The sequence below is a fragment of the Octopus bimaculoides genome, chromosome 4 (genome assembly GCF_001194135.2).
Source record: "Octopus bimaculoides isolate UCB-OBI-ISO-001 chromosome 4, ASM119413v2, whole genome shotgun sequence".
In the NCBI taxonomy this organism is placed as follows: Eukaryota; Metazoa; Mollusca; class Cephalopoda; order Octopoda; family Octopodidae; genus Octopus; species Octopus bimaculoides.
In genome coordinates, this window is record NC_068984.1 from 147,717,432 (window position 1) to 147,731,281 (window position 13,850).

At 40.0% G+C, this 13,850-nt stretch overlaps 1 protein-coding gene across 2 annotated transcripts in view; it reads right to left on the reverse strand.

The window, feature by feature from the left end:
* The window catches only part of LOC106884260 (uncharacterized), an 86,197-nt gene extending 73,889 nt beyond the window's left edge, over window positions 1–12,308 (reverse strand). Inside the window, exon 1 of one of the 2 annotated variants that reach the window (XM_014935543.2) lies at window positions 11,064–12,308. In XM_014935543.2, the coding sequence (XP_014791029.1) occupies window positions 11,064–11,364 (301 nt within the window). In that variant the 5' untranslated portion in view covers window positions 11,365–12,308. The remainder of the gene's footprint in view (window positions 1–11,063) is intronic. The other variant, XM_014935542.2, reaches the window with a different exon arrangement.
* Between the last annotated feature and the right edge of the window lie 1,542 nt (window positions 12,309–13,850).

The window sequence follows — 13,850 nt, forward strand, 5'->3', positions numbered from 1 at the left end:
ATATATATATATATATATATATATATAGGTTCAGGCATAGATGTATGGTTAAGGATCTCAACTTTGCAACAACATGGTACCTTCCACAAGTGTCTTCTAATATAGGCCAAAACCAAACAAAGCCTGGCGAGTAGATTTAGTAGACGGAAACTATGTGGAAGCCAATCATATATGTATGTGAGCATGTATGTATAAGTGTGTAACTTTGTATTTGTATCTGTGTACCACACCACCACTACTGCTTGACAACCAGTGTTTATGGCCCTGTAACTTAGCAGTTCAGCAAAGAATGCTGATAGAATAAGTACCAGACTTTGAAATTAAATATTGGAGTTGATTTGTTTGGGGACCTGAAAGCAGTCTTGTTCCACTTTGCTTAAATCCCTCCATGGGCCTTATCAAGATCTATAGCTTGTTCTTGTCATAGTACTGGCCACTGTCAGAACATAGCACTGTTTTGTTATTCAACAAGTATTGTCCTTTCTTATTTACATGTCTGTACAAGTTTTCTCTCTCTTCCTGCACACATTGACTGATGCCATAAATTTCAAATCACTTCCTTATCTTATTTGTACTTCACCTTTAATGAAAGTTAATATTGCACATAGTTAATATTGCACATAGTTAATATTCCTTACTCTCCAGCTTTCACAGCTTCCACTCAGCACCTGTACTCTATTTACACGAGTTACACAACAGTGTAACCACTTCCCCAATACCATCAACAAATACTTTTAATACATGTAGCCTCATTTATCACTGATTCAGGACAAAATGGTACAATTGTGAATCATGTTACATCTATCACAGGTTGATCTGTAATAACATAGTTCAGCAATCAAACAAGGATTCTGTACAGATCCAAAAAGCACATCCCAGAGACCACTCACATCACTCAGCTGCCGAGAATGCATTGTCTATTGCTTATGTTTACATGATCATGCTGCGAGGTTGTGTATGTTTTATACAAATTTACATTCTTGTGCCCAGCAACATGAGATCAGAGAACAGGAAAATATGAAGATGGCTGATCCTAACAAACAATGCAGACTAGCATATTCTCTACAGGAAATAGTACAGATGATCCAGAAATTATGTGACAGGGGAAGCTTCACAATGTTGCTTTGTTTTAGAAATTTGTGAAATTTGCTCTTGGCAGATTTGTTCAAAACTGATCTACTGCAAGTAATATACAAAATATACTACAAGAATTCTGGCAAATTGTAACCTTTTGTACATACAAGGGGATGGGGATGCCTCTAGAAGATCACTTGATATGCTAGAAATATCAGCTATATAACCCTCACAAATCACACATTACTATCTAAGAAAAGACAGAACACATTGAATACTGTCATCATCATCATCATCATCATCATCATTATCATTTAACCTCTGTATTTCAAGTTGGCATGGGTTGGAGGGTTTGACAGGAGCTGGCCAGCAAGGGGGTTGCCCAGGCACCAATTTGACATGGTTTCAATGGCTGGATACCCTTCTTAATGCCAGTCACTTTACAGAGTGAATTGAGTACTTTTAATGTGCTGCTGGCACAAGTGCTTGTAATGTGGCACCAGCATGGTTGGTTTTCCATGTGGCACCAGCACCTGTGAGCCTGCAAGACAAAGACGTCTTGGCTGAAATTGAAGAGGGCATGACCTAAAGGACATGTTGATATGGATGGACGGCCTGATTTTGTTTAGCTTGACATGTCTTCTCAAGCACAGCAAATCATCAGGAATCTCAGCCCTTTGTCATCTCTAGAGTGGACCTCAATGTCTCACCACTTCATCCTAAGTCTTCCTCGGTCTATCCCTTCCACAAGGGTAAAACAGGGCAGAAGTGTCACAGTTGGAAAAGGAGTCATAGGCTTCTTTAAGGTTATCCCAAGCCTAAAATAACAACAAACTTACACAGCATGCTGTTCTACAGGAAACATTTTTCATTCTGCTATGCGGAGAGTTCCATTACTTACAATGTTCACCTCTTAGTTGTTGCCATATTTTGTCCAATTTTAAGCAATAGCCTAGCAGTAACAACACAAAGATGCCCAACCCTACATTATACTCTGACACAACACAACATTACAGTCACTATATGGTCCCACTGCAGTAGCACTATAGTCAATGTATGGCACAGTAAAATAACACTACAGAACAACCAGGAAGCCATGCATTCATTTCTATACAGTCAGTCAACCCATTAGAAAAAAGCAGTCAAATCTTCTTTAGATCATACACTGTGCCTTAAGAAAGGAAGTAATTTTTGTGAACAGTAGACTGTATGATGCATGTGTGTGAATAGCCATGCTACATGGCAGTGAAACATGGGCCGCGACTGCTGAGGACATGCGTAAGCTTGCAAGGAATGAAGCTAGTATGCTCCATTGGATGTGTAGTGTTAGTGTGCATACATGACAGATTGTAAGTGCCCTGAAAGAAAAGTTGAACATAAGAAGCATCAGATGTGGTGTGCAAGAGAGACGACTGCGCTGGTATGGTCATGTGTTACGTATGGATGAAGACAGCTGTGCAAAAAGGTGTCACACCCTAGTACTTGAGGGAACCCATGGAAGAGGTAGACCCAGGAAGACCTGGGATAAGGTGGTGAAGTACAACCTCCAAATATTGGACCTCACAGAGGCAATGACAAATGACCGAGACCTTTGGAGATATGCTGTGCTTGAGAAGACCCGGTATGTCAAGTTAGACTGTAACCATAGTGCAGCATAACCGGCCCATCTAAAAGTACCCTTCAATCATTGGGCAATAAACTGTGCTTGCGAAGACCTGTTGAGGCAAGTGAAGTCATTGTCATGGCTGATGACAGTACCGCCTGATTGGCCCATAAAAAGCACCATTGGAGCATGATCGTTGTCAGTGCTGCCTGACTGGTCCTGTGCTGGTGACATTTAAAAACCACTATTCAAGCATGGTCAATGCCAGTACCGCCTGACTGGCCCTCGTGCTTGTGGCATGTAAAAAGCAATCACTACACTCTTGGAGTTGTTGGCGTTAGGAAGGGCTTCCAGCTGTAGAAACTTTGCCAGATCAGATTAAGTCTGGTATAGCCTACTGGTTTGCCGGTCCTCAGCCAAACTGTCCAACCCATGCCAGCAATGGAAAGTGGACATTAAATGATGATAGATAGATAGATACACACACACACACATATATATATCAGTGGCGTGCAGTGACTTTTGAGGTTGGTCATGCAATGAATATGAGAGTTGATTGTAAAGTTTTTAGGCTGACCAAAATTCTCTCATGGAATGTGAGCAAATGACGTTTATATTTCAACACAAATCCCTGCTTGCAGTCAACACATTTCTTCCATTGGTGCTGCAGCGCTTGGATTCCATTAGTGAAGATGCTTTCATCCTGTTGGTGAAAAAAGTTAACAGCAGATATGACGATATCATCATTGCAACACTGGTACCCAGCTATGTGCTTTCCATGTGGGTGACTAGATGATAGTCAGATGGGGCCAAATCAGGAGAATAGGGACAGTGATGAACTAATTCAAAGCTACAGCCATTGAAACCAAGGACATGTGTGCTGTAGCATTGTCTTACAGAAAGAAGATCTCCTTTGTCAGTTTTCCTGGGCATTTGGTAACTGCCTCAGCATGTTGGCATAGTACACTCCATCGATGATGTGGCCCTTCTGAAGGTAGTCAATAAACACAATGCCTTTTGCATACCCAGTCACTGAAGCCATCTCCTTCCCTGCAAGATTTCTAGCATCACTCCTTCACAGCCAGTCTATGAAATTTTCAACCAACCTTCGTACTTATTGGTTGAGCTGATTAATTTTAAAAAATCGTTTAATTAAGAGAACCAAATTGGTTTTGTAACATGGCCATAGTGGTTGCTGTTTAAATGCATTTTTTTCCTATTCCCTCTTCCTTTTTATATTTTTTGGATGCTTTTGTATTCACTCTGATGAAGCTCCAAGTTCTAGTCTGAATATCCTATGAAGATGAAGAATATTATTTTCGCAATTCTTTTGTAGGCACTGACTGACATCGGAAGCATAAGCGGCTGAAGGTTCTCAGGATCCAGCCAGCTAGCCATCTGCACTTTGAAACCATCTTGGAAAGAGGTATCATCACTCATGTCGATACCCAGGTCCTGCACTGATTTAGGTTTTGGAACTGTAATATCCTGTGGGCCAGTGTATCCTGTGAGTCCTACATTCAGTTTTGGGTGCTGGTAGCACAACGCTTGGAACTTTCTAGCATTTAACTGCATATTATTGTCCTCAGCCCATCTGTAAATTGAGTCCAACTCCTGCTGCAGATGTGCAACGTTGCTAGGGTTTTGTATTTTCGGTGAGATTTTCATATCAACTGTGTAGCAAACAAGTGTGGCTATCCGGGCAGCTGAGGGCATATCTGAGAGGGCCACTATGAAAAGCAGTGGTCCCAAGATAGTACCTCGTGGACCACCTCTCACAATTTGTTTTTTTCTTTGAGGTGGCTCCATTAGCCACTATTGCCTCAATTCTATCTTTCAGAAAGTCATGTAATCACTTTCCAAGTTTTCCAGCTATGCAGAGATCATGCAGTTTGTAGCATATCATACCATGATCAACTTTATCAAAAGCTTTTGCAATGTCAAGGTATATTACGTCCACATTTGAGTTGCTTCAACATCCAGTCATAGTGTTGTGGGAGCTGGGTCAAGTAGCTCCTACCTGGTTGAAAACCATGCTGGGTATCACTCAGTCAAGGAAAGCAATTAGTTTCCCTCTGACTATTCATTCCATGACTCTGCTGATGTGTGAGGTCAGAGAGATAGGCCTGTAATTTTTGGCATCTGCTCTGCTTCCTCCTTCATGGATTGGGAATATTATTTCCTCTTTCAGTTTGCTTGGCAGCTTGACATTTGCAAGAAAGCTCTGGAAGAGAATCTGTAGTGGTTTCGGCAGGGTACATTTGCGCGATTTGAGGAGGATTACTGGAAAACCATCAAGGCCAGCAGTTGAGCCTGCGTCCACCTCATCTATGGCTAGTATTATATCTTCTTCCTCAATGTCGATGTAATCCACCACAACTGCCTTGCTGGTTATAAGTGAGGTTGGCAAAGAAATCCACCAGTTTGTTCACTTGTTTGTGATCCAACAGGGTGAGAAAGACACTTTTGAACTGGTCATTCAGTACCTCACTGATCTTGGTTGGTTTATCTGTGAGGGAGCCATCCTTCTGGAAGAGAGGCCCTCTTTTGCAGAGTACTGAGGCTGTTTCTTTGGCATAATGAAAGAAGGATTTGGGGTTTGATTTAATGTTTTCTATAACCCAGGCTTCTTTGTTTGCTCTTACCCTCACATAGGATTGTTGCAGCCTTTTTTCAATCTCCATCAGTGTTGTTTTTCGGTGGCACCTTTCACTAGTTTTGGGATGTTGGTTGAAGCGATTTGCAACTTTCATCCATCATCTCATGAGGATCTTCCTCTCCTTTGGAATCTTGTTCCTTTTTGTGTTGGTCTTGTGCTCTGGGACATATTCCTGGCATATGGTTTGCATAGCAGACATGAAATCTTCTAGTTTTCATGCCTATGTCTGGTGTAGAGAGACATTTCAGCCAGTCCTGTCTGAGGATCTCTTTTTGGATTGATTTCCAGTTTGCTTTGTGGAAGTTCAGATTGGAGAGATTTTGGGTGTTTCCCTTAGGCTGTATGTCTCTGGTTACTTTAATAGAGCTGTCCATATATAGACAGCTCTATTATGTTGTGATCAGAAACCAATGTTGGTGTCACTTTCATATTATGAATGATCTCCATATTGTTTGTGAAGCAAATATGCTATTTGCCTTGGTTGGTCTGAGCACAACTTGCTCCATGAATAGGGCATTGGTGAGGCTGAGCAGGGACTCCGCCTGTACTTGTTTACAATGAGTCATTCCTGAGAGCATGAGGCCTTTGGGCCATTTGATACTGGGGAAGTTGAAATCACCCATAAGAAACACACTCACGTGACGTTCCAGTTTCATGAGGGTTTCTTTTATTCTTGTGAGGCACTCTTTAAACTTGCCCATTTGGTTTCAAGCATGGGGTGGGTGGGTGATGTGTATTGCATATGACTATATCGTGTTGTTTTATGTATACAATTAGAATGTCACATACTGAATTTGAGTATGACAGTAGTATAACTGGGTGAAAATGATCAAACTTTAGACCTCTAAATCTTTTTAAAAACATTTTTCTGGAAAAAGTTGAATAACTCCAGCAATTTAGCTTGGAAAAGTACATTAATGTGTCAAATTAAAAAATTTTTGATAAACTTTAATTTTTGAAATGCTGGCAGCCAAACGAACTAGACTTGTCATCTGACTCTGCTCTATTGACTTCTTCTTCTCTTTGGGAATACCATACTGCCTTTCTGACGCCATCTGTAGAAATTCGTTTTCAAATTTTCACTTTACTGATGCTCAAGTCAAGAAAATTGGTCGACAGTACAGTAGTTATTATTTATTGTTTGGATTTATTCCCTCTTCAGAACTGTCAATTACCAATGTGGCTTCCTTGCCATCAAACATTGACCAATGAAGCAATGAAACCTTCACGCTTGAAGTATCACTTTTGAAGCAAAGCATTCTGACAAGAAGGACAAGCCATTGTCATACTTTTTGCAGCTGAGCTCCTCTTTCAAAAAGCAAACACAAACATTCCACATGCAACTCCAGGAAACTAGTAAACAGGAGAATGATGGATTGGTTGCATTGTACAACATTGCATTGCTTGTTGCTAAGTCTGGGAAGTTTCACACAATTGGAGAAACATTACTTCGCCTAGTTATCGATGAGGTTTTGTCAACCGTTATGCACGAAAAACCCGATAACATTATGAAGATCCCACTTGGTAATAACATGATTTCTCGATGCATCAATTAAATGGCCAACAATGTCAATTAGCTCATTAATATCCTCCAGTGTTCTGAATTTTCTATACAAGTGGATGAGTCAACTGTTGTGGACAATCAATGTTTGATGATGTTCGGTATTTCAGCGAAGACCTTCAACTTTGTGAGGAAATGCTGTTCACAGAGAAATTGCCGCTTGATTCAAAAGGTGCAACTATTTTTCACACTCTCAAGTCTTTCCATTTTGAACATAATATCCCACTCAGTAATATTCTTGCCTGTGCGTCTGATGGAGCCCCTTTGATGATAGGAAGATACAGAGGTTTTTCATCACTCCTAAAGTGTGAAATTCCTCACCAGATACCAACTGTTCATTGCTTAGTGCACCGGCAGTATTTAGTGGCAAAAAATATGAACGGTAGATTGAATGATGTGCTACAGTTAGTTATGAAGACTGTGAACAAATTGAAGTCCAGTCCCTTGTCTGATCAAATTTTCCATCAACTCTGTCTGAGAAATGATGAGGACCATACTAAACTCTTACACCCGAAGTGCGGTGGCTGTCAAAAGGAAACTGTGTTTTACACTTTGTTGAACTGTTTCATACAATCATATCTTTCTTTGAAGCTACTCCACTCTCCACTTCATTGATGGCTGCAAGGTGTGATATCTGTTTTTCTTTGTGATATATTCACAAAATTAAATGATTTGAATAAATTATTGCAAGGAAACAGAAAAACTCTCGTTGATAGTAAATTCTACCTTCATTTCGAAATTGGTGCTGTATAAGACTAACATTTCAAAACATCAATTCCATCAATTTCCACAACTTGATTCTTTGAAAGATGAATTGGTTGATGAGGATTTAACTCCATATTGCAACTAATTACAATCATTGCACGATAACATGGTGGAGCGATTTCAAGATGTTACTGCACTGAATATTCCAAATTGGTATAGCAACCCATTTGAGGTTGATGCAGTAGATTGCGAGGACTACGTTCAGGAGGAATTGATGGCATTACAAAATGACAATGACGCCACAATGCGATATCGCCGTAATGGCAAAGAAGGTTTGTGGTACCATCAGAGGATATTGAATTCCTACCCAAATCTGTGGAAACATCTGAAATTACTTTTGCTTGCCTTCCCTACCGCATACCTGGTTGAATCTGGTTTTAGCTATGTTGAAACTTTACTTTCCCATAAAAAAATTGGACTGGATGTGACACAATGAGGAGATTTGCAGCTAAGTCTGAAACCGAATGTATCTGCACTAGCTGCATTGCACCAGACACATGGTTCTCATTAAAAAGTTGTATTCTTTACCTTTAGAATACAATCATTAATTATTTTTGCATCGGTAGTTCTGATCAATGGTTCATTTGGGGAAAATAAAAATCAGTGTAAAAGAAAGTGCAAGTTTACCAAAGTTAATCTGTTTACATAATATAGAGATAACGATAGAATTTTATTCACACTAATCGCAAAATTAAACCCACAATAAAGGATTTGTAAACAACTGCATACTTAGTCGAAACAGAACTAATAATATTTTGGTGGGGTAAGATTGGCAGTTACCCATGCATGTAAATTTGTCTTCACTATACTACTGATATTTATTCATGTGAAAGGCCATCAATTGAGCCGATACAGTTTGGCGCCACTATCGTCATTGCAAACGTTATTATCAAGATACGAAGTGCAGAAGATTATACCTCAAAGAGTGTCATCTAACACTCAAAAAAAAGTCTCAAAAAATCACCCCAGGTCTTATATGTGAAGTCAGCTCTCATCTGAGCAATTACAAGCTTTAAAAAAGTGTCAAGCTGGCAGAATCATTAGCACACTGGACAAAATGTTTAGCATCATTTCTGCCAATTTTACATTCCAAGTTCAAATGCTGCAGAGGTTAACTTTGCCTTTCATCATTTCAGAGTGGATAAACTATTTACCTGTCAAGTGCTGGGGTCAACATAATCAACCACTTCCAAAAATTTCAGGCTTTAATGCACAAAAAACTTATTTTTACCTGAAAATGCACTGCTGAAATTAAGGTGTGTTAATTACGAGCAATGCGAGCAATGGTAAAAGAAATGTGTGGTGTGAAGATGTTTGATATGAGGAGGACTGAGGACTTGATGGGTTGGAGGAATCACTCCATTCATTGGCAAAGGGCAGATGGAGTGCAATGGTATGGGCATGTGTTGAGGAGGAATAAGGAGCATGTTCTGAGGAGGGGGATAGAGTTTGAGGTAAATGGACAGCAAAAGCAAGGTAAACTGAGGAAAATGTGGAGGGGACAGATGGAAGAGGAGATTGGGAGGGTTGGCTTGAGAAGGGAGGATGCCCAAAACTGGGCAAGATGGTGAGATGCTATGACATTGAGGTAGATCCAGCCACCCCCATTAATGAGGACAAAACCCGGATTTAAAATACAGGATGATGATAATGAAATTAAGGTGCCTCTAATATGCCAGTGTACCTTTTATGCCATCAGAAATAGTAATTTTTTTTTTTTATCAAACCTGAAAAGGTGGAAATTAAAGCTGATCTCTGAGATTCAAAGTCAGGGCATAACAAAATACCACGAGGTAATCTAATCTAAGGCTCTAACAATGCTGTTTCTTCACCACTTTAATGCAGAACCACACTTGAATAACAAATGTTTTCCGTGATAGAAATGAAACCAAGCAGGTGAGGGTGGAGCAGTCAATTGTTTTGGGGAGGAGTTTTGGATTAGGTTTCCTATATGACACGGGGAAAGGAAGGGATTATGGAAAAAGAGAAGTGCAAAAATGGGGGGGGGGGAATTCAGAATCCTAATTAGCAAAGAGGAACCTACTATCTTTTGCTTATTTCAATCGCTGGACACAGTGGCCATGATGAGACATGGCCTTCAAGGATTTAGTCGAACACTTCCACACTAGTACTCACTTTTTAAGTCTGGTACTTCTATTGGTCTATTTTGCCAAAACGTTAAGTTACGTGAATGTAAACAAACCAACACACACATACACATATATACGACGGGCTTCTACACAACTTTCGTCTATCATATTCACTCACAAAGACTTTAGAAGACATAGAAGACACTTGGTCAAGATACGGTGCAGTGGGACGAACCTGAAATCATGTGGTTGCAAAGAGAGCTTTCATAACCACACGACCATTCCTGCTAAAAAGGTTTCTTTGATGAAGGAAGAAACTTTTTCTTCTACATGATGTATGGGGCAGCTTAATCCCTAAACCTGCCAAGTTCTTGACAGGTATATGTTTTACAAATAACCCTTCAAGGATGAAAGACAAGTTCGACCTCGACGTAATTTGAACTCAGAAGCCAGAGAGACGTCAGGCATTTGGGGTTGAATTCAACCAACTTACTCGCTTCACTTCCCTAACAACAATAATAATTCGTGGAGACATGGTCAGTTGATCATACTGACCCCAATACATTGGCTGGTACTTTATTGATTCTGGAAGGTTGAAAGACCAAGTTGGCCTCGGCGAGATTTGAACTCAGAACGTAAGGGTTGTAACTAAACGCCGACTTTGCTATTCCGTTGCCCCCTCACAACATTCAATAAGCCTACACAACTTTGCGAAAGAGCAAAGCATGTGGTGCTTATGTCACTGAACACTCGGCCATTCACCTTCCATTCCTATTGGTTTCAAATTTTGGAATACAGCCAGCCATTTCGAGGGAGGGGGAAAATCGATCACATCGGTGCCTGTGCTCAACTGGCCCCTATTTTATCGATATCCAGTATCGAAGGACAAAGTCGACCTCGGCGGAATTTGAACTCAGAACATAAAGACAGGCGAAATGCTTCCAAGCATTTTGCCCGGCCACAGTAACGATTCTGCCAGTTCACAACTTACCTTCCATTCATATTAACACCAAATGGATCCCAATATACTAGAAATAGCAGTCAAATCTCCCTCGTTTGACACATTACCATCTTTAGCAAAGAGAAATCATAAATTAGATAATGTAGGCTTAGGGTACACAATGCCTGAAAAGAAAATACCAGACGACAGACTATATCTGAAAAGAAAATACCAGACGACACAGTTTGTCTGAAAAGAAAATAGGGGACGACACAGCTGGTTATAAGTTCGACAGAGTCGGGGGCTGATCTGGACCTAAACAACAACAACAACAACACTAACTATAATGATATTTATCAATTTTCACTTACCTGATACTTGGCTGCAAATTCGGATGAGGCCCGAATATTGTGAGAACAAGTAAGCTGGGGTGTTGCTCCTATTGTTTTTGTCCGGTTTGAAGTCAACCCGATAAATCTTGGCGCTTTCGTTCGGGTTAACGAGGACCACGTTGAAGATGTCGCTGCGACTGTTGTTGAAGGTATTCAAGGCCTGTTCATCGTAGCTATAGTATTCCCAGAAATTGCTACCCAGCGGTATCATCATGAAAAGAGAGGCGACGCCACCCAACACAACCGAAGTGACGGAGACTAAAAACAGAGGGTTGGCCATGGCTGGACGTAGCCGTAGCCATTACACTGCTGGACGAAATGGAGGACGACGACGACGACGAATCATGAACGATGGAGAAACGATGGAATGGAAGTGTTATCAACTGATGCTGCAGCTGCTGCTTTGGCAATTATTTGCGTTTTTGTTTTGCGAAAACAGGTGCGCGAATGTATTCAATGTGTTTGGTGGTTTGATTGGGTCGAGCAGGCATTCGCTCCGTCTAACAACCTCTGTCGATGAAGTTTGGTGAAATTTTTACAGGTTTTTCGATGTTTCAGTTGCCGTGGATGCAGACAAACAATGATTCGAAAAGAGAAACAACAAAAGAAAGAGAAAGTGTCCGTGTGTGTCTGTGTGTTAATGGACATAAATACGTGTGTGTATATGTAGAAACATGTATAAGGACGTAACCTATGTGCTTCTTATTTATAGAGAATAACGATAGATTGGATTGAATGCAAGGTGTGTGTGTGTGTGTGTGGCAATAAACAGGTGAGTGTTTCTAGCAATATGTATAAATATGTAAAAAAAAAAGATAATAATAAAGGCTGAGGATATGTGTATCGATAAATATATCTATTGCGTGAGTATGTACAAATGTGTATATAAAGTATTTGGTATGTTTAAGTGTGTGTGTGAGAAAAGAGGAAACAGGTTTGTTGCGCGAAGCTTGGATGGATGAACAAAACAAACGTAAACGAATTGAAAGTGATTGAGTGATGGCGACGTCGAGGATGAGGTAAGGAGGAAGTAAAGACCGAGAGAGAGAGAGAGAGAAAGGGGAGAGGGAGAGAAGTAGGAAGTAACAGAAGAGGACAAGAAGAAGACTATAGACAGGTGAAAGTGCATGAGAAAAGAGAGAGAGATTGTAAAAGGTCGGACGAGAGTAAAAAAGAGAAATGTATAGATAGGGGGAAGAGAATGAGAAGAAAGAGAGAGAGTGAAAAAAATAGATAGAAGGAGAAGAGTATATGAAGAGGGAGAAATTAGGGAAGGTCATAAGTAGAAAGAGAAGTACAGATAGGTGAAAGTGTATGAGAGGAGAGAGAGATTGGAAGGAAAATGTAAATATAAAGAAACGAAGAGGTAGAAATTATGCGAAGAAAAGTAAAAGAGTGTGTAGAGGGAGTGAAAATAAAAGAATTGATTGGTAACGGAGAGTTGGAGATGAATTGAAAAGCGAGACGTTGTTGAGGTGTGAGGGATGAGAAAAGAAGGAAACAGATAAAGCCTCGAAGAAAATAAGAAAACGACAGAGAAAGGATGAAATATAGAGTGTAAAAGGTAATGACCAGATATAAGGAAAGTAAAATAGAGAAATAATGAGAGAAGAGAGAGAGAGAGAGAGATGAGAAATGAAATAAAAGAATAAACAGAAGACTGCAGAGAATAAAACAAATTTGAAAGGAGATAAAATGAAAGACAGAGATAGAGAGGGGGGGGTTATAATAAAAATACAGCACACACACATATATCTATATATATGTATATATATATATATATATATATATATGGGTTTGTTGATGCTAACAGGGAAATAGAATTCAAAATATGAGTATATGTATTGATAAATACCAATGAACGAAACTCTCGGGCCTTGAGTCACTCTGTGAATTCTGCCAATTATTAATGGAAAAAAGGTACAAGAATATAATAGAAATGGCGGGAGTACGGAAGAAGATGGGGGGGGGGGGGTAAATGCGTATACAAAACAGGTTAAAAGAGAAGAAAGAGGGGGTAAGAGAAAGAGATTAAGGGAATGAGAGAGTGGAGAAATATGAGAGTATAGGGGTCAAAGAGATACATAAAAGTGACAAGATAGGGAGCTGGTAATCGAATATATCGAGTTTACGAAAAGGGAGGAGAATAAGTGAGTAAAACAAAAGAGATAGAAGTGAAAGACCGAGTGAGGGGTCAGTGGATGAGTAGGTGAGAGAGTGAGTGATTGAGTGAATGGGTGAGTCAGTCGTTGAGTGAGAGAGCAAGCTGAGTGAGTTGGTGAGAAAGTGAAGGAAGGTTGAAGTGGACTGAGAATGAGCTTGAGTGGGTGAGTTGCTAATAGAATGAACAACAGAGGACAAGATAGAAGGGAATGAGAAGAGCATATTTATTTTGGCAAACTCGAGGGCTACCCTGGGTGACACATACTGAACTTAGGACTGCAACACAATGGAGTACCACAGAGGTTTCTCAAAGTTAGATTTACTATGGAGCAGCCGAGTCAGGACCCACACAAAGTGTTAAGTAATTGCATTTTCTCTCATCATGTCGCTGTTGTAAATAATATATATATATATATATATATATATATATATTTATATATTGTTTACTGCTATTTATTTATCTTTTATCGATTATCTTGTCTCAGTCATTTGACTGCAACTGTGCTGGGGCACCGACTTGAAGGGTTTAACCGAACAAATCGATCCGAGTACTTATTTTAAAATCTAGAATTTATTCTATCGATCCCTTTTGCCGAAACCGAT